Here is a 25008-nt window from a genome sequence, read left to right on the forward strand (position 1 = left end):
AAATTGTACTGCTTGATTGAAAACTACAATATCTGTGCTACTGTTCCTCTGCTTACTTAAAATGAGAAGTTCAGCATTATTTATAAATTATATAAAATTATGTAAATATATCAGATTATATAAATATATCAGAGATATATTTGTGCATGAACAAGTAGCTATTTTAAAAGGGGTTTCATGCCTTTGCTCTTCCACTAAGCAAGTACATTTGGGGTGAGGACAGCATCCTTCTGTGTTTCTTTCAGAGATGGGAAATGCCTCATCAGTGTGGGAATGTTCCATGGATTGTCCTTCTCACTTCTACCTGAAAGATGTGGAGAAAATAATTTTAGTAAGTCACCTCCTACACATCTGAGGGAATCGACTCCCTGGAGTGTGAGGAACAGCTTATGGGGTGTAGGGATAATGTAGGGGTAGGCTGAGCAGCCATGGGGAAGGAACATACTGGGAGTATCCCATGGAGATTATAACCATGGTGAGTCTGTAGGAGGGCACAGAAAGCCTTCAGCTGGTGGTAGGAACCCAGGTTTTGAAAATACATGGACAACACAAGAGCAGTGCCTGTGCAAGGGGTGCTCCTTCCCTTGGCAGCTGGTTCTGTGGGAAAGGGGGAATGCGCCACCTCTAGACGGCTGCAGTCGGTGGCCACCAGACCTTCCCCTTTGGAAATCCCTCCAGTGCCAAAACAGAGGATGCACAGCTACTTGGAAAATACACCCAAAAATACCCAAACCCACTTCCTCATCCTTATCCACAGGACCAAATTATCTTTCAGGTGTCCCTGTGCAAACAGAGTGAGTTTCGCTGTGAAAATGTTTGATTAAGGTGTTCCAACACAAGCACTGAAATTCAGGTCCATGGATTAAGGGAAAGGTTCTCCTGAACTGTGTTCATGCCAGCACACAGCTTTTCTCAACTCAATTTTGTACTCAGAAGCACTGTTTTGTGTATCCAACCAAGTAAGTGACAGGGGCTCTGCAGAGAGCCTGGGTTCTTCAGGATGATGACCCAGCTCACCCTCATGACAATAGGTGTAGCAAGATGAGGCACATTTTGATCCCAGATTCCAGTTTTATTTTGCTTGTATGAAACATCACAACTCAATATTGTTTCAGAACTTTGGGGAGAAGAAGGAGGCAGACAAGAGTCCCCACAATGTTTTTTCTTACATGCCTGAGTCAAATTACCCTCCCTTCTGTGGGGCTTCTTCTGAAGTAACAGATCGTACTGTAACCAAATATTGCCATCCAAGAAAGCCATTTTCCATCCAGCAAGGAGGCTTCTTCCTTCTCAGCAGCCACTGAAAAGGGCCTTTGTTCTCAGGCTGAACACCTGGAGAGAGTTATCAGCAGTGGCCTCTCGGGCCGGCGCGCGGAGCAGCTGTGACAAGACCCAGTGGCTTTGGCCTCAGGAGTGTCAGCAGCACCTGGCACCTGCTGGCACCCAAAAAACTGCCTGTCTGGGCCATTGCATGGGCAACTTGGGGTGGTTCCTCTCTTCTGTAGGGACCAGGCTCTCTATTTTCTTTATTTCCCCATCCTAAAATGAACAGCCTCACTCCACAGGGTCTCTGGATAACCTCAAGGATGTGACACCTCTGTAGGGAATGGAGAACAAGCTTTGGCATTACCTTTCTGGAGATTCTGGTGGTGTGAGAGGTGAAAGGCTGGCACAGAGCACCAACATCCTGGGCACATGGTTTGACATTACACCTCAATGAGTAAAAGGTGGAACTGTTGCCTGGCATGAGGGGTAGGACATTCAGCAGAGAGGGAGTCGCCTGATGTGACCAAGGACAAGATTGCACAGCAGCTCATGTGACCCTGGGCACAGCTTTCTGCTCTCTCCATACAGTCAGCACCACTTCTGTCTGTGTCCATAGAAAGACAGACTCACAACTGCTCAGAAACTCAAGCAAACCCAACTCATTTGGCCCATCAGGTAATTCCCTGGAGATAGAACTGCACTGTATAAACCATCACTGCCATAGACATTAGCTTCAAAATCAAAAGGTTTTCATTCTTTCACCGGATTTTACAGAATCTGAAGAAAAATGTGTGAGGAAAGATGGAGAATCAGAAAGGAGAGGTTGCCAGTGGGGTAGCCTGCAGAGCTGTTGACCTGTGCTGGGTCTGTGAGGGGTTTTACCAATGGCCTCAGTGGGAACTGTATCTGCAACCTAGGAGTTTTGCAGGTCTAGACCTATAGACCTTTCTCAGTGTGTTGATTTTCCACTGAAGCCAGACAGTCCAGATAACAAAAAATTGCCCCCAAAACCCCAACATAATTCTTATTTTCCTGATAACCCAGATAAAGTTTTGACTCCTACAAGGGAGTCATACACTGGAGGATTTCAACAATGCCTCATCACAACATGCACAGCTCTGCAAAGTATTCATTCTGAAGCAGTTCTGCCAAATACCAAGAGAAAATTACATAACATGAGAAGGAGCAAACCACAGCTGAAGCTTCATCATCCACAGTGGCAGCTGACCATGGACGTCACGAGTTCTTCCATACTCGATGGCATCATTTCCATTTTCTTTGGACTGTAGTAGTGAAAGAATAAACATTTCAAAATGTTCAAATGAGACCTTTGAGTGCCAGCGCTGAATCCCTGTGAGGCTGGGATAAACTGACAAAATAACATCCTGCAGAAGCTGTGCCTGGGACAAACCACCATTCCTGCATTCGTGTTCTGTGGTTTGTAGCACAGGGGCCACTTTAAACCTTGGTCTCTGTCCAGGCACCAGTACCAGCTCTCCCATGACTTTATGTTTGCATCTCTTTCTTCTTCATGAAGGGAAGATTTCCAGGTTTGCCCCTTTTAACTTTGTTCATGGTAGCACTCTTGACAGAAGGACTTAGTGCCTATTTAATGTCTTTGCAAGGAAAAGAGAGAAACTTCTCGGTTACATAAAAGTTTGTATCAAAATTCAAGAATCCGGATTAATTATAGAAGACTTGCCTTGTATCATTCAATTTGTTTGAATAGCTTTAAAGATTAAGCAGATCCAAGGCCTAACAGAACCAGAGCCAGTAAGACAATAGCTGAGATTTTCCTTTGAAACAAAATATACAGGTGGTTTCTGTGAGTTTCTGTGTCTATCTGCCCGGCTTTTTTATTTTTATGTCGTATCCAATATCACAGAACCTGGCAGTAGAAATCATATAGCAATTTGTGAAAGCTTGTTGCTGTTCTAGATATCATATAGTCTGTTCCACACCAGCAAAGACAAAACCAATGCCTTTACTCCTCGAGTTTTCATTCAAAAGGATAATGATCTCTGGTAACAAAATATTTGGCAGTAGCATTATTTAAAATGCACAGAGGAAATGTTTGTCCCTAATTCAAGGGACTGTGGTCACACAGTCTCTATTCACTTAGTATTTACCAGTGAATGCCAAAGGCTAATCTGCAAAAAGCTCAGGAACAGAGTTAAGTTTATCACACTCCATCCTTCACCCATCCCATTGTAAGTGAGTCACAAAATAGTAATTATTGAATTTCTTTGTGGCTAGAGAACGTATAAACCGTGTTATACCCAGCAGGCTCTAATGGCTCCTTCGGTAAGTATCTAATTAAGTGGTTGGGGTGTTGGTTTTTTTTTTTTTTTTTCAACAGCATACTTTCGTGTTTTAAAATCCCTTTGCATTAAACGGCTTCTCGTGTTTTCCAAATTTCTCACACGCACAGAAGAGGGAAATAAGAAAAAAAAGCGGAGGGGAGATTTCGGTCGTGGGAACAGAAGGCAGAAACCAGGATTCGCAAAGGCTAAAGGCAAATCGTCCCCAAAATCTCCATCTAAAATACTGAAAACTGCAATTACGGTCTTCCTGGGACAGTTGCCTGTCTAGAGGGGGGAAATAAAGCCAGCCCGAGGGGAATGGCTGCGTTTGGGGAGGAGAGGCCGCTCCCTCAAAGCCCAAAGCGACTGCAACACCTCGAGGGCTTTGAACGGTGCAAATCCGGGGTTTGGGCAGTTTTACCGATCGCGCTCGGCATCCCTCGCCCGCCGGTCCCCGCCACCGCTGAATCCCGCTCCACCGCGGGGCAGCGGAACGCGCCGAGCCGTGCTGGGCGAACGCACCATCGGGGTGGGGAGAAACTGCCCCGGGGTGAGGGGAGAGGAGCCGAGCATCCGCCCCTCCTCGCTCCCTCCTCGCCTTCGGGAGGGATGCTCGGCTTCGGCAGGGACGGCGCGAGGTGAGAAACCTGCCGATCTCCGGCCCGGAGAGCCCGGAGAATGCTACCTGCTCCCGGGAAATCTAGGTGCTCCGGGGAAATGCCTCACAGCGAGCCACGGGGCCGGTCCCTGCCGCTGCCCATCGCGGTACCAGCGGCCACCGCCTCCCCGCAGCCTCGCTGCTCCTCCGGGCAGCACGGGGACACTCCCGCCCTCTCGGCCGAGCTTAAATCGCGCAGCAAGTTGGGTTTTTTTAATGGAGCCGCGTCGAGGTACCGGAGATGGGCCGGAAGAGCCGAGTCCCCGCATCCCGACTCGGTCCCGCATCCCGGCTCGGCCCCGGGCGCACCTGCCCCGGCCCCGGGGCTGCGGGTCTCTCCCGGGACTGCGGGTCTCTCCCGGGACTGCTCCTCCCCTGCGCCCCCGATCGCTCCGGCCCCTTCTCCCTCGTTAGGGAAGTGTTAGAAAGTTGCTGAAGTGCGAAATGAGCCTGCGAAACCTCGTTGTCCTCATTAAACTCTGACAAGGAGGGTGACAAGAAGCAGCGGAGGGGAAACAATGCGGCAGTGTTGGGGAGAGCCCCGCGCCGGGGCAGCCTTTGTGCCCGCACACAAAAGCTCTTGTTTGCATGTGTTAAAGTCCATTAAACCGCGGCAGCCCCAGGTGCAAACGCCAGCCCGGAGAGGCCGCGCCACCTTCCGCGCCCGCTGAGCGCCGCGGCCGCTCCGCGCTCGGCTCCGGCACCGGCGGGCGGCGGGGCCGGGGCACGGCCCGGCGGGCTCCTAATGAGGGCCCGGGGCTGGCCCTTCATTAACGGACATGGGTGGGTCCCGCTCCCTGTGCCCCCAGATTCGCCTGTCCCCAGCCTCGCCGTTAGTGGCAGCGACGGGACACAATGTCGCCTATTGTGCCGGCCAGCCCCTCACCCGAGGGGACACGGATGGGACCCCGCGCGCAGCCCAGGGTCGTGGATGCTGACCTGGTGCCAAAGAGCCTGCTGGACAGGGGCTGTGGTTTGGCTTTTCCCACTGTGGCTTGTAAAGGTGCCTTTGGACACCGTAACATCAGCCAATCTTCACAGAAAGTACCGCCAAGGTTAGGAGCAGAGCAGATTCCCGACTCCTGGTTCAAACAGCAGAATTCAACCCCAAAAGGTGGAAAAGAGCCGAGAGAATAGCCACTAAAAAAAAAAAAAAAAATAGCCTTTCACAGGTCAAAGCCTACAAAAACAACTTCATCACAGTGTTAGTGTTTCATATGACTGGCATGGCAATTTATCCAGGAAAAAGTATTTCCAGGTTCTGTTGCAACAAGTCTGCATCACTTTATCCCCAGTGGTCTGCCAGGGAACTGCCCCGCAGCTATTTTAAATTGTGCTGCTAATAACAATTCATTACAGTTGATAGAACTGGGAGACTTGCCTTTTATTTTGCAATTAGACATAAAGGCTCTGATCTGGCAAATGCTTTGCACTGTGAGCATGTGAGTAGCTCTGCTGAAGTCATCTGGGACTGTTCATGTGCTTAACATTAAGCCCGTGTGGGTTTGCAGGATCAAGGTCTGAGACGGGATCATCTTTAAGGATATTTGTTTACCTGCTCTGTTCTGTATTTTCTAGATTCACGATGGCGCCCTGCAAAACCATTGGAGTGTCTCGAGTCAGCTGGGCACAGCTCACAAGTAGCATTCCGAAGCCAAGTGATTCTTCCCGTAAACAAAACTGGTTTGCAGGAGCTTGATTCGGGAAGACATGACGACACTGGGTACGTTGCATTGCGAACTGTTCAGCTGTGTGAGCCTGTGTGTACTGAGGCGTTAATGCAGAACTGTTGGGCATTGGGCCCAGAACAGATGTGATGATGAGTGAGAGCAAAGAGGCAAGGGAGGAAGGAGCAGAAGAAGAAAGTACATTTTAGGCTTCTCAGTTCCTGCCTAGACAACCACTGCTTCCAAAACCTGGGAACCGTCCCCAGATGCCTCTTATCAAGAGAAAGTAGGAAGCAACATGATCTGTGGAGAAAACAGACATATTTATTTTTTTCATTTGCCAATCCTGCAAACAATAGCTGTTTGTAGGCAAATAATCTTCAGGTCTGCGTCGCCAGATCAATGCAGGGAGTGGTTCCCATCAGCTCTGCGGTGCCAGACACACTGGATGCTTTGTAAGGAAACAGGTCCTTGAACTTCTCCACAGCACAGACACTATCTTAGTAGGTTATCTTGCACTTGCTTCTGTGCCTGCTCCCATTCTCCTCATCTTCCAATGCTTGGCCTGGCAGGGAGAAGCGAAGACTAGATGAAATAGATGAAATAGACCTTGTTTTAATAGAAAAGGCTTCAAAATGTTCAGCTGTTTGTTATTTCCTTGCCACTTACTTTTCCAATTTACTGTTGGAGCCAGGCTAAAGGAAAGGCCAATCCTTGTGCACAGTCGCAGTTTAATACCTCTGATATGCATGAAGAAAATTAATTTGACTGAGGATTTTGCTTCATGAAGTAATTACAGCACAAAGCATAAAAAGGCTGTGTTTTGTCTTGAGCCACCGAAGTCCTGGTTTGCATCATGAGGTCATGTTTAGGATTACAAATGTTTGCACAAATAGCATCTTATAGTATCTCACATCGCCTCTCTCCATCTTCACTAACAGGACTTTTGAAGGTGGAGAGGAACAGGGGAAGAAACTGTTCTTCAGTCCCACATGTGTTAAAAATGAAACTTAAACCCACAGGGCATGAGAAGAGCAACACAAATACGGGAGGGTGCTGAGTTCATGGGGCTGCTCACACTCCAGAATATATCCCATGCCTACAACCTCTCTCCACTACCATCATGGAGGAGGGTTGTAGGCACCAGCACAGCTCAATTAAGGTTGGATTGATACAAGAAAAACCCTCATGTAGGACATACCATTTCCAAGGTATCTTCAGGACAGGCTGATCTTTTATATTTTGAGTTTTTAAGGCACCTCTCTGGATTCAAATCCTTTTGAAATTGTATGTGATTACTTTGATAAACTGAGTAGAAATCATTTTGGTTAAAAATGGCAGATTTTTTCATTAATTTGGTGATATTTGCAAAGTGTTTCACAACTGAAGGCAGCACTTCAATTATCACTATCTTGCAGCCAGAAAATATTTGGAAAAACAAAGTAAATCAAAATGTGATGGCAGAGCACGTCTCACTGCCTTCAGATATCCAGTCCCTATCAGTCAGTCACTTCTACCAGGGAGCCCACAAGATGCCAATCACACCACAGTTAAAACAATCCATCCTGCTGCTAACCTGTATCACGGCAAATTTGGTCAAGATTGATGAAATTTCTGGATTTTAAATTTGCTTTGAAGAATTGACTCAAACTCTAGAGAACTACAAATGGGAAATAAAAGTTACAGGAATGGTAAACTTCTAAAAACCAGAAAATTCACAGATTAAAGTCACTGGGGAGAAATGCACTCACCAGCACTTTCTGCCTTACCTGGGTGTTTAGGTGGGAGATCTGTAGATTGTGCAGTGACTACTGGAGCTGAGCTCTGAATATCTGTCATCAAAGCATTCAGGCTGTGGGTGACTCACATCGAGAAACTGAAATTATGAAGACCCTTCTTTTATTCATCACTGCCTGCCTCCTTTCCTCACTGATAATACAGGGTCAGCATCCTCTCAAAATGACTGGAAAAGGAAACAGTGAAACTCTCAGACACTGCTGTCATGAGCACCATGGAAAAACCATACGGAAATGAATAATTTTGTGCCCAAAGCACAGTTTGAATAATAGGCAGTAAAAAGCCCCTTCGCTGCACATTAAACAAGAGGAGAATAAATCATGAGGGGAGCTGCTCCCTCAGGAGCAGCAAGCATTGCCAATGCAGAGTGAGGGGGGTGCCTGTAGGAAAGGGCGTGGATAACTCAATTACAGTTCATCTGGATGAGGAAAACCAGGCAAATTCTGGACACTCCAGGCTGCTGAATGCTGGAGCGTAGAGCCTCAGTAGCCTTTCAGAGTATATTGTTTCACACACGTATTTATGTTTGTGTGTGCATGGGCTTCGGGGTAGATGGAAAATAAGTGGGATAAGCTTTGGCTCTGTGCCAGGTCGAGTGCTCTACACAGCTACAGCACTGCTGGTCAGCTGGAAGCACAGGCTGAGGTGTAGGTGAAAAAATTAAAATCTTTGGAATATCAATTGATCAGTTTCTAGAGTATCTATCAATGGCTACAATGGCTACAGCACCACTGGCTGGGCAAACACAGCCCTCTAATATGTGCCCCACTGCCAAATCTGTCTTCATCCATGGGGCAGGATGCCAAAGGGGTCTAGAAACACCCTATTTTCCAGATAGTCTGGAGATGTCTTCACTCACCCTCTGTATACAATTCCCTGCATTTCTGGGCTGGAGCCAGGGCATAAGATACAGCAGAGTGTATTTGGAGGACTTACCACCAGCAATATTCCCTTCATTAAGGGGAAATAATTAAGGTTAAATAAGGTTGGGAAGTAAGAGAAATTAATTCCTACAGGCATCCCTAAAAGATAGGGAGACAGCAACACCATAGCAGGAACATGTCCTAGGACTGTGCTTGGCACAGGCAGGCAGGACAGCACAGAGAGCTGTGGTCAGGTCTCACTCACGGTGGCAGATTTAGGAGTGCACATGTCCAACCCAACAGTGAGAAGGTGATCTTTGTTCTGCTTGGCAGAGCAGAGCAGGTGTAGTGGCAGTGTAAAAACTCTCTGTGAGGTGCAGCTGTGCAGAGCAGCTCCAGGCAATCCACAGCCATTGCTGTCACTGCAGCAGGTTAAGGACACACTGCCGAGATCTCTGCGACAGGAGAACACAGCACGGTAACTCAGTAGCAATGTGGCCTCTCATCGACGGATGCTTTTCCTCCTGCTCGTGTTTCCAACACATTGATCAACTCTTGCAAACTTAGGTAAAACCCATTTTTTCAGTCCCTCTATCCTAGCGGTGGCATGCCCTTCCTGAGGCACAGGAATGAATGTAAAATGTCTCACATTTGTTCTGATCAGGGCTCTGCTGATGCTTTTAGGGCTTCTCCCACTCAGAAGTCTGGAGACGTGAGTATTTCCACCCTGTGATCTGGTAAAAGCACAAAAGACACATCTGGTGATAAAAGACACATCTCTTCTGGGGCTGGTGGACTTTCCCTTTATGCCAGCATTGAGTTTGCCCAACAAGGGACCAGTCAGTGTCCACAAGACTCTTTGACAGCAGAACATTCTGTTACTCTTCCTGTGACGTTATCAGAGGAAACACTGCACACAGCTATGTGTGTCCATTGAAATCTATTATTTCAGCTCGTTCATACATTGCTGACTCACCATTCATTCACTTTGTACAACCTTTTAAAAGTCTTACACATCCCCAAACCCTGTCCATGGAATTTCTGCCTTAGATGTATCTCACACTGCACCAACATTAACTCGAAGAGGCAATAATTTTCCCAGGAGTGTCTTGTACAAAATCTTCCTCATCAGAGATAAGAGACAAGGTCATTCCACATGAGACAACCCACTGGAATGACTCTTTAGACACCACTTGTTCTGGAACTTCTTATTCATCATTTTCCTCATCCTGATATTTTGTCCTCTAATTGCAAAAGTACTTTTCACTTCCACTGAGTGTTTCTGGGGGCAAGGTACAGACAGAAATGGATAAACTCCTCTTCATTGGGACTAGGAATACATTGGGATATGGCCAAGAGTTTTCTTCTAGCTTAGGTGCATTTGTAGCTTTTGTGGGAAATAGCAACTGGACAGCTAAAAATGGACAGCTTAGAAAGAAGCATTTCTGCACCAATCACCATCAGATAGGTTTTCACCTGGGCAGAGGACCTCCTAAAACATCCTGCAAGCTGCAGGGAGTGGGGCTTAATTCATCAAGGTACTTTCCCTTCTGAATCAGCACTAAATCTACGCCACTGTGATATCACGGGCTATCTGCCTTTGGAAGCTCTGAGTATTTTTAAGCATTCTAACAGCAAAGCGCTGACTATTGCTGGGGATTACAGATTCTGCAGAACATTTTGGAAGATAACTTCTGGCATCTTGCCACTTGTTATATGGAAAATATGTTATATTATCTTCCATGTGTGTGGGGGTGTGAGGGTGCTCTGAGTGTCCTGGCCCTCAGCCTGCAAAGACTTACACATATTTTATGCAGAATAAAGTTAAGCAATACATAATGAACTTGTTCAGGCTCAGAGCCTAGATCTGTCACTTAAGACATGTTCCATATCCTTTAAGACTTCTCGAAAGACAGCATCTTTCTCGACACTCCAAGTACACTACTACGAGCACCATGCTGGAGGTTGGCTGAGTGGGACACGAATATGCTGTTATCAGTGTAGGACTTTCCAGTGGAAGGGCCTGGTCCTGCCCCAGCTGGCTGGAGTCCTTTGACTGGGATAGTCACGCTGGGATGGGCAAACTGGTCCCAGACTCCTGTACGCACACAGGAATGTGGAGGAGCTGCTGTCAGATGCACAGCAAACATTTGATGTCATGTTCTTCTCTTACTATCAGTCCTGGAAAGATCTCCAGAGGCACTGAGTGAAGGATGAGGTGCAGCAGGTTGAGGTAAGGATGTCAGAGCACCAGGAATAGCAGGAAAAGCCCCTTATTGCTGGGAGACAGTGGTGTTATTCCCATGGAGACCCTTGCAAGAGTCCTCCCATGGATGACTTCTGGGTGGGTTTGGGTGGGACGCAGAGGCAGAAGGCAGCAGAGGGCACATCCTCCCAGTGCCACCCTTTGGGGGAAGCCAGGGTGGTTGTTCTACTCCCCAAAGCCCATCTGGGCACATCCTGCTCCCCTGCCTTACTGCCCTCGGCTGCGGGGAGCCCTGCGGAGTGCTGTGGGGAGCAATGTCAGAGCGTGGAGCTCTGGGTGAGCCCTGCAGGAGCACTGAGGGGACACCAAGGGGAGCCCTGAGGGAGCAATGTCCGAGCCCTTTGGACAGCCCTGAGGGACTGTGTGGGACCCGGTGGGAGCCCTTTGGGATTCTGTGGAGAGCCCTGCGGGGACCCGTTTATGGCCTGAGGGGAATCCCTTGAGACATCGAGTAGAATCCCTTGCAACCTTTGGGATCCTGAGGGGTGTCCTTTGGGATGCCGTGAGCCGCCCTCGGGGATCCCTTTGTGCGCGCTGTGGGGACGGCGGGGCGGGAGCGCTGTGGGGACCCCGCGGCGGCGCGCGGGCGCCCCTCCCGCCCCAGCGGCGCGCGCGGGGCCTCGGGGGAGCGGCGCCGCCCGTCACCTGCGGCCGCGCGAGGGGCCGGGGCGGGGCGCGGGGGGGCGGGGCCGGCGCGCGAGGCGGGGGGCGGCGGCCAATGGGGGGCGGGCGGGCGGCTCGCGCGGCGCTCTTAAGGCGGCGCGGGCGCTGTCAGCGGGCAGAAGGCGCGCGGGCTCGACGGCGGGGCCATGGCAGCCCTCAACGGCGCCGTGGAGAACGGGCAGCCCGACAAGAAAGTGCCCCCGCTGCCGCGGCCCCTGCGCAGCCTGGAGGTGAAATACACCAAGGTGAGCCCGCCAGGCATGGGGCGCTGGGCGGCGGGTGGGCTTCGCCGTGGTGTCGGCCGATGTTCGGTGGAGCCAGGGTGGTGGTGAGGCGTTATATTTTTAATACAAAATTTTTACCCTCAGTGTTGTTTTTCTTAGCTTCTCTTATTCCTTCTGCTGTCTGAGATAGTAGGTTTATGGGGTTTGAGGTTGAGCAAGCAGATGACAGTGGCATTTCTAATGAAGAAGCACTTGTCCCAGTCCCTAATGCCCAAAACCTACCTTTTTCTTTTTAATCAAATAACTCCACCAAAGCTGTTGCTCTGCCCTAGGCGCCCTGGGCTCCTCTCCCTGTCTGTGGTGCCTGACACCATCTTCCTCTCCCAACACACCCGTGAACGCCTCCAGCTCCCCGCTGGCGCTCAGCAAAATCCGATTTGGATGGGGTGAGCCTGGGCAGGGCGAGGAAGGTTTTATCCCTCAGAGCCGCTTGCTGGGCTTGTGTTCAAGCGTCCTTGACCCACAGCTCCCCTGTGGGGAGGTGGCTCGGTGCCAGTGGTGGGTTTGGGTGGTGGCGAGCACAGGGCCGGTGTCCAGCAGGACTGGGCCTTGTGGAAAGGCTCTGCCATGAGCCTGGAGCCATCCTGCAGCTCCACGAGAGGAGCAGTGCTCGTGTTGGTGGCTCTTCGTCCCAACTCCATGGCGTCCCCACGGGATGAGGAGTCGGGCACTGAGCCCACACAAACCCTGACCTCTCCGCTCTACATTGAGTTTCCCTTTAAACAGTCGCTCCTGACCTTTTGGTATAAACCAAAGGCTCCTGAGCTTGGTATCTCTGTCCCTCAGAGGTGGGGCTGAGCAGGGCTGCAGAAATCCCTGCTCCCAGTGCAGCTGTAGCTCTGCGATCGCCGAGTCGCTTTTTGTTCCACAACAGCCTGACCCGCTGCCTTGCGCAGTGGGGAGAGCGTCCCGGCTGGTTACTGCTGGGGAGCCTTGGCTGCTATAATTTCAACTTTGTGCCCGGACTAAAAGAGCTGGAGGGGCTGAATGAGTGTGTTACTGTTGCATTTTTGTGTTAAGTATTAAGAAAAAACAAGATTTGAAGCTTATTCCCTTGTAGCAAGGAGGAGTGAACAGCGATAGCTTATCCAGTGAGGTGTTGATTTGAATTATGCATCCAAAGTACTGAAAAAGATTAGCAATTAGGAGTAATCAGTGGAGTAGATTAATTTTTAACATCCAAAATTTATCTACTCTTTATTTGTCAGATAAACTTGTCATTTAGCAGCAAATTGGATCTGCAGCTGCTGATTGCAGAATGGCGTAATGCTGCACAAACAGCTCTTTCCTGCGTCCAAAATGGACACAGCCATTTGAGTTCTTCTTAAACATCCAAATGTTCTGGTTTTTGTTATTTTTATTGTTGTGAACACTTTTAAACACTCCTTAGGGATCTTATCCTGCAGCCGTGTATGTTTTCAAACGCACAGTTTATGCTCCGTAGTTTTGCCAGAGACTGTGAGCGCTAAAAGAGTCAAGGTAGTATCTTTAGAGTGGAAACCAACATAAATTAAAAGTGTGAGTTTGATGTTTGATCTGATGCTCCCAGTGCATCTGAGAAAATAATGAGCAGCAGTCAATTTTCATAAAACTGTGAGGGGTTTTGTGCAAGCTCTGAGTTTCACCAGATGTTTACAGCTGACAGCATGCTCCCTTCTGCTTAGAGGAGATTTTTATTTTTGGTTCTACCAGTTATGGGGCTGGGGGAGAGGCAAAGTTTTTCAACAAAGATCTTTCTTATAGAACAGCTTAGTGCTTGTCATGGATGTGTGATGGAAGTGATCTGTCCACAATTCCTTGTCTCAAATTCTGGCTATGAAGCATGAACTGGGGATATACTATTCAATTTGGTTTCAACTCCTGGCACCAAGGACGCGTGATGTGTGGTGGATTCTCAGAATGATGGCAGTGTATATGTTACATTTAAAACAGCCTGATCCTGTCACTCTTGTGTTTTACTGCTTGGTAGGAACATCACTTTCCCACAGAATTAGCATTGAATGCAAAGGAAAAATCAGTATCCTTCCCAAATCCTTAGTTTGTGAGCATGTACCTGATACTGTAATTTTATGGTTCCTGTCACATTTCCCACATTTGTAATACGACTTTTCTTCATTAGGGAAATAAAGAAAAACTGAGGTTAAAATGTGTAAATGTTAAAATGTAGCACTTGGATAACAGTAGTTTGGAAGCACTGGTGTCCTAAACTGGAGTTAATATTTCTAACATTGTATCTTTTCTTTTGACTTCCCTTGGCAACATTTTTTGTGAAATTTTCTTTTTCTCAGCCTGGGTGAAACAGGTGGGTCCAGCAGTTCAGCTTCTACACCAATTACGCTTTGGATGCTTTATGCAGAAATAATAAGAAAAAGTCCTTTCAGGAAAAAAAGCTGCCCAAGGAAAGAAAACTATGACCCAAAGCAGTGGGAATTCCGAATGTAAGAGATGCAACATTAATCTCCGGGTGGTGTGTAGAGACTCATAAACAAGATTGCAAATGTGGATGGCTTCCAAATAAAAGTACTAGCTTACAGCCACTAGCGGGCTACTAATAAAGATTACTTCATCTAATCTTATTTAAATATATATTTATAAAATATAACACTGCCAAGTCAGATCACAGCGTGGATAAGATGCATGTTGAATCAATTAATTGTATATAGGTATTCATGTTCTGTTTACAGTGAGTAACAGCACTCCAGTATTTAATGCATTTTCAGTTACGCAATGCTGGGACTGTTTGTTCTTGCTCTGGAAATGCAATATTTTGAAACACTTAAATCTTGTCATAGATGACTCTAAGTGACGTGGGAGGCTTGATCTGGCCTGTGACAAGGCATGGTGGGGTAGAACCGAGCCAGAATCCTCCTCCTGTGGACACTGCAGGAAGGGGAGCAAGCTGTGGAGGTAGCCCAGGGCAGGGCACAAACAGCCAAGTAATAATTGTACAGCAGCACGTAACAAGGGGCTCCTTCTGCCTCAACCATGCAAGTTTCTCTTGGTGTCTGCTTGCTGTTCCCATGGAGATGTATTTCAAAAACTGCCCATTTCTCACTGCCAAATCCCAGTGTTTTTCTCTGTGGGACCTGTGCTCTGCCTTCCTCTGGCTCAAAACTAACTGGGTGCACAAGGCTTGTTGAAATGCTTCTGTATTGCCAGCAGTGTCCCTTGGAGAGAGACTGAGCACACTTGACTCTGCCATGGATGGAAGTTGAAGAGCCTCTGGACCTTTGAGGAGCACTTGTGGTTTTTTTTTTTTTTGTCTATATCAGTTGTTTTTCTTTCTCCTGCCCATCCCACTCCCCTTGCTCTCTCTTCAGATATTTATTAACAATGAATGGCACGAGTCTACAAGTGGAAAGAAGTTCCCCACCTACAACCCTTCAACGCTGGAGAAAATTTGTGACATTGAGGAAGGAGATAAGGTAAGTGTTGTTGGACAAGCAGTGCAAAAGATATTTTCCAGGGGATTTCTTTTTGTAGGGAAGCACAAAGAGGAAAAGCTGGCTTTTAACAACCATATCCATCTGGCCAGCCTGAGCTGGAGGTCTGGGACACTGGATGTGCTGCTCAAGAATTACATGGGCTGGGTGGCATCAATCCTGGCCAGCTTGTCAGAAGCACTTTCCCTGGTAGGAACTGGCTGCTGAACACTGTCAGAGGAATGAGATTGAGCATCATTCTTGTGCCACAGACTGGAAGGAAGTAGCCAGCCTGAGGAAATAGCAATGATGGTGTGTGCTCACCCCTGACAGGATTTGGGCCCTGTGTTGGGGGTGGTTTATACCCCAGCTGCAGGGCAGCCTGTTGGAGACACTGAACTGAAACTCCCCCTTTTTTAAACACAAACAACCTGAGTGCTTGGGGCAGTTTAAGCTCGGTCATGCAGACATTGACCACTTGCTGCTGGAGATGTGGTGCTGCTTTTCTAGCTGTTATTGTGGGTTCTGGCCTACTGCACAGATGTGGCCGCTCTCACTAAAACCAAACCAGTATCTCAAGAGCTTTAGCTGGCTCTGGTGTGCTGTAGAGTAACCTGAGATGTAACTGCTTGGGTTTGGTAACAGCCTGAGGTGAGGAACAATCACATGTGACACTTTTTTTGTCCAAAACAGCTCATCATGTATGGGCCAACTGGTCTGACCTATGGAAAAGAGCTGGGCCAACATCTGGCTTTGTGCAGGAAGTCATGGGAAGGTGATTCACAGCTGCTGTGCCGTGCCAGGGCTTTGGTAGCTTGTTGCTGTGGGCAGTAAGTGATGGGCAGCGTGGCCCTTTCTGCCTGCGCTGACATCTTTTTCTTGGTATTTAAGCTTGTCCAGTGCTTGTGAGGCAGCCTCCAAGACTTACTGCCACTGGGGATCTGTGCATCCATGGGGCAATTACACATTGAGGCAGAACCAAACATTGTGTCATTTCATTATCCTGACTGGGTAGGACACAACTGTGTTTAATTGCAGTGGCATGTAAACAGTGGAGTTGAGGCTGACTCTGATGCAACTGTATTTTGATAGGCAGAAACCATGACATTGTTATTGTTCCCTGAGCTAAGTGTCTCCTCAAGCAGCTATAGAGTATTACATGAGCAGTTTGTGCCTGCTTCGTAGTGTTGGCTAAAAAAAAATTGTTATATAGAACTAACAGGCCAGTTTTGCCTCCTTGAGATTTGTCCCTTTCTGAATTCAGCTTCTGGCTTGCAGGAAGTGGAGCTTTCCAGTCAGTGGAGCTCTCTCCCCCTGAGTACTCAGTATAGGTGATTGATTTCTTAGTGGAAATTGCAGCCAAAAATGTAAGCTAGCTGTGCTTTGGGTGCTGAAAGCCTCTTCTATACATCACACCTTTCAAAACAATATTTTGCTCTAACTAGATTTTTGCAGGACAGTGAGTGGGGATTAGATGTGGATCTGGATTAATTAAAGAGTGATGTGTGACAACCATCCCCAGCTAGCTGTTTGCCTTCTGGTGACACTTGACCATGTCCTACTCTTTTCTGGGAAACCAAGGTCCCTGAGGCTTCCCTTGCTCTGGTTCATCCCCTCGTGGGGCTGTAACTCCAGTCTGCTGGAGTCACCACAGGAAGTGGTGAGGTGTGTGAGTTGTGTTCAGTGGTGCTTTCCAGTGCCTTGTCCCCATGTGCCACTGTACTTGCTGTGCTGGCCAGTGCCACTGCAGGGGTGGCAGCTACTGCCTTCAGCTGTGCTCTGCCAATGTTTGGCTCTGCCTTCACAGCAGGCTGGGAGCAGAACTCCCCTTCCCAAACCCTGAACAGAAACCTGCCCCTCCCTGGCCACACAGTGTTTTGCTTAGGCTGCACGTGAGGGGTGTAAATTTGGCAGCCGATATCTCGGCGATGACAGTTTAGTCTGGTGCTGAAACTTGGCCAATGCTTTATAAGCCTAGAAGCAAAGGTTTTGTTGTCTGTTCTTTAGTTACAGAATTGTCCTTGATGGGACAGTTGAGGGATAAAGAAAAGTCTGTGTGGAAAAAGAAGCCCTGAAAATAAAATGGTGGATGTTTCCACTGGATGCTGGAATATACCTCACAAATAAAAGCTTAGTGTCCAACTGATTGCCAGGTTGATAATGGAAAAAGAGTAACTCTGGTGCTGTCCCTAACACTTGGAGACAGGCTTTTTCCTTCTATCAGCTTGCTGATATCCATCAAGATCAGGGGAAAATTGCTCCTTCCTCAAAGGAGTGCCCAGCTCAGTTGCCTCAGAGCATGGGCTGCAGGTCCACAACTGTGACTGTCAAGTCTCTGTCATGATCATTTCTAAACAATTCCATCTCATGTGGATCTTTGAAGGGTTGTGAGAGGGATTTGTTCAGTCAGCCTGTCCCCTTCAGATTGTAGCGGCAGACTGAGGTGAGACCATAGCAGACTTGCAATGCCCTCCATAATAATTTTGGACATTTCAGGCTGTTAGGATGCTGTTTGTAGCCGTTTTAAATCCGAGTTTGGAACTTAAAGCAATTAAATCTGTGGACTGTTTGCAGGGGAGCAGGTCAGGGAATCTCTTGTAACTGAAATACTGTGACATGCTCATGCCCTGTGTCAGAAGAGCGCCTTTCCAAATATGTGCACGGGGGAGGCTTTTTGAAGAAGTCAGTAGGTGAACTGAAGAAAGAGGCTCCCCAGTGGGTGTGCTCTATTCCTGGCACGTCTCCTCACTTGGAGCGCTCTGGGGCACCCTGAGATTGAAGCAGAGCAAGGCTTTTTTGCAGGAGTTTTCCCCACTCACAGAGCCAGTGGGGTGATGGTCTTCACTGTGCTCTGCAGCTTGCTGCTGGGGCAGGAGAAAGGAAAAGAGGATGGGAAAGAAAAAAGGAGCAGCAATGAGCAGGCCTTGAGGTAGAGGAGGAAGATAGACGAGGCAGCTTAGAACAAAGAACAGTGTTCAGTTTGTTCAGGGGGGAAGGTATGTGATTGTGTAACTGGGGGTTGTATCATAATTCAAACACCCCAGGTGGGTATGAAGGTTTGCAGGCATTTCCCAACACTGTAAAGACTTTGCAATCTTAATATTCTTGGTGGAGCTTTTTATGTAATGCTCAGTAAATCTGTTATAGATCCGAGTAGAGCACCAGGATGCTTGGATCTCCTCCTGCTGTGGTTTTGTGCACCACAGGGTGTTCCTGGCACCTTGACAGTTCAGAGTCACTTTGTCACGCCTTGTGCCTACCTATTGCAACATGCCTGCAATGAACTGCCAGTCAGACTCCCCTAATGCCTAGTCATAACAGGATGGATTAAGAATGGCATTTCAGCCTTCCTGAAGGATTTCCTTGTTTTTGCTGGTCTCTCAGGCCTGTTGAGGCTGTGCAGAAAGGCTCTCAGGATATCACTTGGTGGTGCTACCCTGAGGGTGTTTAGGGAAAGCCTGTTTGCCTGTGTGACAGTGAGTGCAGGCTCTGAGCCACTATTTGTGCCCAGAATGTCTGAGAAAGATGATTGTCTTCATTTTTGTCTCTACAGGCACTGCAGCAGGGCTCATGTGCTCCCATTTTTAGAGGCTGGGGAAGATCTGGGCATGCACTGAAGTCCTCTGCCCATGCACTCATCTCACTCCTGTTCTGAGTGCCAGGGTGGAGGGAAGACCCTCGGTACCAAGGGCATTGTGCCACTGCAGACCCAGCTCCCTGCCCATCTGTGCTCCCAGCCTGGTTGCAGAACTAATTAATTGCTGCTATGGAAAGGCTCGTTTAAACCTGACACACTTATGTTCCTTTGCCTGCTCTGTCACATAAAATATTGCCTTCTTTCAGCTTAAGCCCTCATTTCAGCAGGCAGGATGGAGGACATGTGATTGTGCAGTGGCTGGTGGTGCCTTCTGGCTTTTGTGATGTGCCAAGCTGAATCCAGATCAACTCCAGCAGAGTGAGCCATTCAAAGGCCTGTTGTGGCTGTGGGTGATGGGCCCCAGGCAGGACCTGCCTGTGTGTGCTCAGTGGCTCTGGTCACCTCTGCCCCATCAGCATCCCTTGCTGGACCAGAGCCATCCTGTGACAGCACAAGTTTCCTCCAGTGGCTTCCCATCAATGCTTTTCCAAAAGGATGGAATTCTTTTCCTGACAATATAGGTCAGACTGTTTCAAAGCTGTGTGATCTCTTGGTAAAGAAATGGAGCCAAATGTAATGTAAGGTGCCATTGCCTCGGGTGATGACTTGCAGTTTTGACCATGAAGGCAGCGTGTCTCCCTACAACATTTTTTCTTGATTGAGTATCACACATCCCCTCACATGAGGGGGATGTGGCCAGTCCTTGTTGGATCAGTGCAGAGGCTCATTTCCTAATTGTATCCAGACAAGACTTGAGAAAAAGTAAAGATGAGATCAACTGGTGAAGTGCTGGGAGGAATGATTGAGGTCTGACACCCTCCCTCCTTTCCCACCCTTTTGAGCCAGATATTGCAGTGAGGTGCAAGTTCTCCATCAGCTGAAGTGAGGCTCGGGCTGTGCCAGACCTTACATACAGCAGGAATCTGTCCAAAGCTTTATCAATGCTTGGGGTACAGCCTTGGCCTTGTGGATGTTGGTGGCAGTGTTCCCATAGATTCCATTGGATTGGGAGCCCTTGACTTCACTTTTTTAATCAATGTATGTGAGGTGGTGGGAGGAGTCCAGGGCATAAGGTGGCCAGAGCAAATGAATAAAGCTCCAGGAGTGATGGTGTGGGAAGAGAGGAATTTGCTCCCCATCTGGTTAGTAACTTCGTTAAACACAGTTGGATTTGGTCCAGAGGATGGTAAAGCTGTTGGGAGATGAAGGGACAATGGCACTCAGTGTGTGTAGGGGAAACATCTTTGTCATAACACTGAACAGCAAAACCTTTCCCATCTGGTGGAAACGTTCTGGGAATGTGTTCTAGGCTCTAAGGGTGATTTTCAGTGTGTTAACTGCCTTGGCATGGGCTCCAGGGGAACTGGATGGTGGGATCTGAGCTGTAATTACTTTCCTGGGTAAAATCTTGATCTCATGGGGGATTTTCCTGCCCACACTTGTTTAGAGGAGGCTAATTCATGTAGGCCAGTGGCCTGTCATGATTCTTCATCCTCCCCCAGTGTCACATCCTGTATTGGCAGGAACATGATTCTGGATTATTTTATAAACAAGTCAGTTACATTAAATTACCCTTGAAAGGCCCAATTGGTATTCAGACCTCAAGGTTGTTTATGAGCCCAGGCCAAACATAAAACATATTCCAGGCTTGAACTCAAATCCAGGAGTGAAATGAAAGTGGTTTTGTTGGACAACTTGGTTTTGGCCACCACAGCACCAACCAGGAAGCAGCCTGGGGGGGGTTTCTGTGCCATTGTCCAGCTCCTTCCTTGTAACCTGAGGTTTTCTTTTGTGTGTGTTGTGTAGCCTGATGTGGATAATGCAGTGGAGGCAGCGAAGGCAGCGTTCCAGAGGGGGTCTCCGTGGAGACAGATGGATGCCCCAAGCAGAGGACGACTCCTGCACAAGCTGGCTGATCTCCTGGAGCGGGACAGAGTCATCCTGGCAGTGAGTATGGGAGCACTGATAAGCCAGCAACAGTTGGCTCATAACTCTGCTCCATCCCTCTGGTGTATCCATATCTACCTAATATTTTTCTTTTCTCTCCCTTCATGAAGGACAGAAGAGTCCATACAGGAGTCATGGCTTTGTTGCTCTTTCTGCAGGATTTTAGGGGTTTTAGAAGGCTGTCAGTTCTACATAATTGACTTCTGCAGAACTTTAGCTAGTTATTGATGTGATTAAATATATTAATACTTAAATTTTCAAAGCAATATTTTTTGTTTTAACTATCATTGATGTTTATAGCTGTCTCCCAGCTCTTATTTAAAAAAAAATGCACCAAAACAACCAAATCATACCAAACCACCACAACTGACTCATTCTTTATTACAAAAATGCAGGTGGGTTTGACTTCTGTGCAAATTCTTTCCCTTAAAATGAGGAGCTGGAAAGAGAATCTTTCTCTTGCTGGATATCATCCAAAGTTTAAAATGTGTGTAAGTGGGAACTGTTCCTTTCCCTATTGAATGTACTGGCTCAGGAAAATCTCTTTATAGCTGCGAAGCTGTGTTAACTTGGACTTTTGCACTGAAGAGCTGTTGCTAATGGTTTCATGATCCTGTCCTGGAGGAGTCCTGCTGGTGCAGAACAAAGGGATAAGAACCTGAGCTAAAATGTGCTCAGTTGGTAGAAACCTTTGGACTCTACAGGCCTTGTACATCTTTCCAAATGGCACCCAGAGATCCTCAGCTTGGGGCTGCTGAACATCCACACCTAAGCTCTTGGATCTCAGCACTCTTCAGTTCAGTGCTGCACTTTTACTTTCAGGGAAAGGCATTTATGGCGTTCCATGCTGTCAGATGTGCAGGTAACTGAGCCAGTGCCCTGCTGAGGTCAGTGGGAATTGACATCTGTGGGATGTGCTCAGGAGCCTGTACCTGTGTGACTGTCTTGAGCTGAGTCTCTTTCCCCAGCACAGTGTCACTCAACCACATGACAGCTTTCAGTTTCAGCAGGGCAAAACCAAAACATTCCATTCTGAAGACAGTTCTGGGCAGCAAGTAAGAGGGAAGAAAAATATATATATATGTGTGTATGTGTGTGTGAATAAACTGTTTATTTTTTGCTCACTTTTGGAAGTGACTTTGGAGCACCCTCCTTTTCCCTTAACCAGAAAACACTTCAAGCTTTCTGCTGTCCTTCTGGCCTGGGAGGGCTTGTTTGGCATTGCTGTTTGCACTGCAGAAAACCAGCCCTGGCTGCCTTGGCTGTGTGCTGAGCAATGACTTATAAAAATCAGTTGTTTTAGCAGACATTCAGTGGATAACAATTCTTGCCATTCCAAGGGGAATGTCTGTTTGAGTGCTGTTTGGACCCTAATGTCTGTGGAGCATGACAGGGTATGACTTCATGTATAAACAAAGATGTTTCCATCTACCAAGGGATAGTACATCCTTTATGGATGTGCTGGCCATTTGCACCAATATCCCATTTAATGATCTGAGTGGAGAACAAAGCATTCCCTGAGCTAATGTCCAGAACAGTGTGAAGGACACAGGCTCAGCCTGGACTTTGTTTAGAGCTGATCAGCACCAGTGCAGCTTCAGGGGGGCAACTTCTGCCTTGTCCTGGGCTCAGCACAGATATGTGCCCAAAGGTTACTTTACCAGAACTCTGTAAAAAATATATTTATCATTGGACAAAAGAGGCTTTTCAGAGCTTGGGTTTAGGCTTATGAAGTAGAAAAATTAGATTATTTTTTTCTAATAGAAGGAAAGTAGCTCTGCCTGATTTCAGTGACACCATCTGGACTCCAGAACATCTGTGCTGGAAGGTCAGTTAGGGTGAAGTCATGATACTCATACTGTTTCTGACCAGTGTCCCAGACCCCAGCCTGTATCCCACCCACACTCACCTTCTGGAGGCTTCTGGAAGGTGCCCCTGAACAAAGCAACTCCTGTACATATCAGAGTTACTGTGTCTGCTTTCCCTTCTGCATTATTTGTATTAACAAGCTCATTCTCTAAATATACTAAGAGGGAAGAACCTTCTATGTCTTCAGAACAAGGCACAACAAAGCTGAGAAGAGGGTTTTTAAAAATAAGAGGGTTTTTTTTCTCTTTCTTAAGAAAAGACTTGTCTGACATTGTTTGCAAATTGTTTTTTTTTCAGACTCTGGAAACAATGGACACAGGAAAACCTTTTCTGCAGGCTTATTTCATTGACCTGGAGGGCTGTATAAGAACACTGCGGTACTATGCTGGATGGGCTGATAAAATTCAGGGCAGAACTATTCCAGTGGGTGAGTACCTTCAGATGCAGTTTCAGAGCTGGGATGGGATCAGGCTTGAGGATGAAGGAGATCCATGGAAAGGCTGGCTTCTGAAAACCTGCAAAAATAGCCTGCACTTCCTTTCTATCTCAGGATGCATTTTAAGCAGATGTTTCAATATTGAAACTAATGGGAGAACTTGGTTAATGCCTGGATAGATCTCAGGAAAATAATGTGTTGGCTCTTCTGTTGCATTTTCAACAGAGAAACTTTTAGAGCAGTCACACAGAGAGAACACTTTGGTCCAGGTATAGAAGTTCAAATATGGTTTTGGTGAGAACAATGAAGAGAATGGATGTCCTTGTGGCATGATGGGCAATATGGAGTATTTTCAAATTTGACCTCTTTTGTCCCTGCATGTGGGTGATCACTGAGGCTGTGTGAAGGACAGACACTGCAGACAGAAATTACTCACCAGAGGAAGGCCTCTGGAGGGCTGAGCTAGTTCAGTCTGTGCAGACAGCAAAGGCAACCATGTCAGTCATATAAACTGAGATTTGTCACCCTCATTCAGAGTGGTGTAAAGCTTTGCTTGTCTGGACACTGCTTGTTTGTCCTGATTTGAAATCACTTTGAAAAAGCGTCATTAGAAATGTTCTTGCTCTCTGTCACATCTTCCAAAATGAAACTAGGTGTTCAGCAAGAATGAATTTGAAAGGCAAATGTTCTTCCTGCTTTTTCTGTGAAAAGTAACAACAGTATTTTAAGGTGAATGATACTACTTTAGCTCCAGAGTTTCATCTTTTTATGATTTTTTTACCAGGAATGTAATTCCTGTCACACTGAACAGGATTCCTGTATAAAATGGGTTTTAAAACTCTCTCCCTTGGGGAGACAAGTGCTTTGTGTTTTTCAGTAGGACACAATCTGAATGAAATTTGTTTGCTCTTCAGTGTGATAAAGTTATCCTCCCCTCAGCCTCAACACAGGGAGTTGGCAGAAGGAACTGAACCCTGGTTTTAAAAGGTTCCTGTGTGACTGTGAGTGGTGTTTGGTTTTCAAGCTGGCACAAGACCTGTACTCAGATCTTACCTGACTGGGGTGTCCCAAAGGCATGAGTCAGGATGAACAGTGTTCTCTGTCTAACAGGGGTTTAGTTCTGTCCCCAACCTGTTAGTGTGCAGTTGTCTCCCACACTTTTTTGTAAAAGTGAGGATTTTGACTGTTTTGTCCCCTTTTACTCTCTTGTCTTGCAGATGAAAATTTTGTCTGTTTCACCCGGCACGAGCCGATGGGTGTCTGTGGAGCCATAACCCCAGTAAGTGACAGTGCTGGTGCCCTGCATCTCCCACAGAACTGGAAATTCCATGTGCACTCCATCCTACCCTGCAGCCATTTGCTGCCTGGCTAAGCACAGCTGTTCTGCAGGGAACTCCCATCTCAGTGGCCTGATGTAGTTTTGTGTTTTACCCCCATGCCAATTGCTCTTGGCAACAGAAGTGCTCTGCAGTGGAAGGGTGGGTCTCCTAATCAGATGCTCTGTTGCTCTCTGAGGCTGACACCAGTCACCAGAGACCAGTCAGAGCTCTGACTCTCACACTGCTGGGACAACCATCTCGTCGTGAGGAGTGCTGGCTTTCTGCTGCCTCGTGCTGATGCATAGTTTTGGGTTTTAAATCATATCCATTATCAATTAATTATGTCTGGCTGCTTTCTGGGATTAAGTCTCACTGAATAGAGTTTTCTTTTCCTTGAGGTCTCATTCTCTGCTGAGGGGACGGTGTGGCTAGCTCTTGGAATGTCTCCAGTGTTAGCATGTGTTGCTTGCTCTGTTTCAACAGACAGCCAGGAATACTTTACAGCTCATGGGAGACAGATTTTGTTCCTGTCTGGTTGTAAAATGCTTTGGATGTGGTATCCTACAGTTGGTGAGGCAAATGGTGCTGTGTCAAGATTCTCTGTTTGGATA

General features: G+C 47.4%; 1 protein-coding gene and 1 long non-coding RNA gene across 4 annotated transcripts in view; one reads left to right on the forward strand and one right to left on the reverse strand.

Annotated features, from left to right (window-relative positions):
• Positions 1-6198: 6198 nt before the first annotated feature.
• LOC128813621 (uncharacterized) lies at positions 6199-11426 on the reverse strand. Of its 3 annotated transcripts, XR_008439103.1 has the most exons (4): positions 11289-11426; positions 9204-9288; positions 7664-7857; positions 6199-6459 (listed from the first exon to the last, which is right to left on the reverse strand). It is a non-coding gene; the product is annotated as an uncharacterized LOC128813621 (long non-coding RNA). The 3 variants fall into 3 exon arrangements; XR_008439101.1 differs by lacking the exon at positions 9204-9288; XR_008439102.1 differs by lacking the exon at positions 11289-11426 and having other exon boundaries at positions 9204-11279.
• Positions 11427-11596: 170 nt separating this feature from the next.
• Positions 11597-25008, forward strand: part of ALDH1A3 (aldehyde dehydrogenase 1 family member A3) — a 34055-nt gene continuing 20643 nt past the window's right edge. The window contains exons 1-5 of the mRNA XM_053988740.1: positions 11597-11728; positions 15088-15192; positions 20633-20773; positions 22940-23069; positions 24296-24357. Coding sequence (XP_053844715.1) covers positions 11630-11728; positions 15088-15192; positions 20633-20773; positions 22940-23069; positions 24296-24357 — 537 coding nt within the window. The 5' untranslated portion in view covers positions 11597-11629. The remainder of the gene's footprint in view (positions 11729-15087; positions 15193-20632; positions 20774-22939; positions 23070-24295; positions 24358-25008) is intronic.

The sequence above is a fragment of the Vidua macroura genome, chromosome 12, assembly GCF_024509145.1.
Source record: "Vidua macroura isolate BioBank_ID:100142 chromosome 12, ASM2450914v1, whole genome shotgun sequence".
NCBI lineage: Eukaryota > Metazoa > Chordata > Aves > Passeriformes > Viduidae > Vidua > Vidua macroura.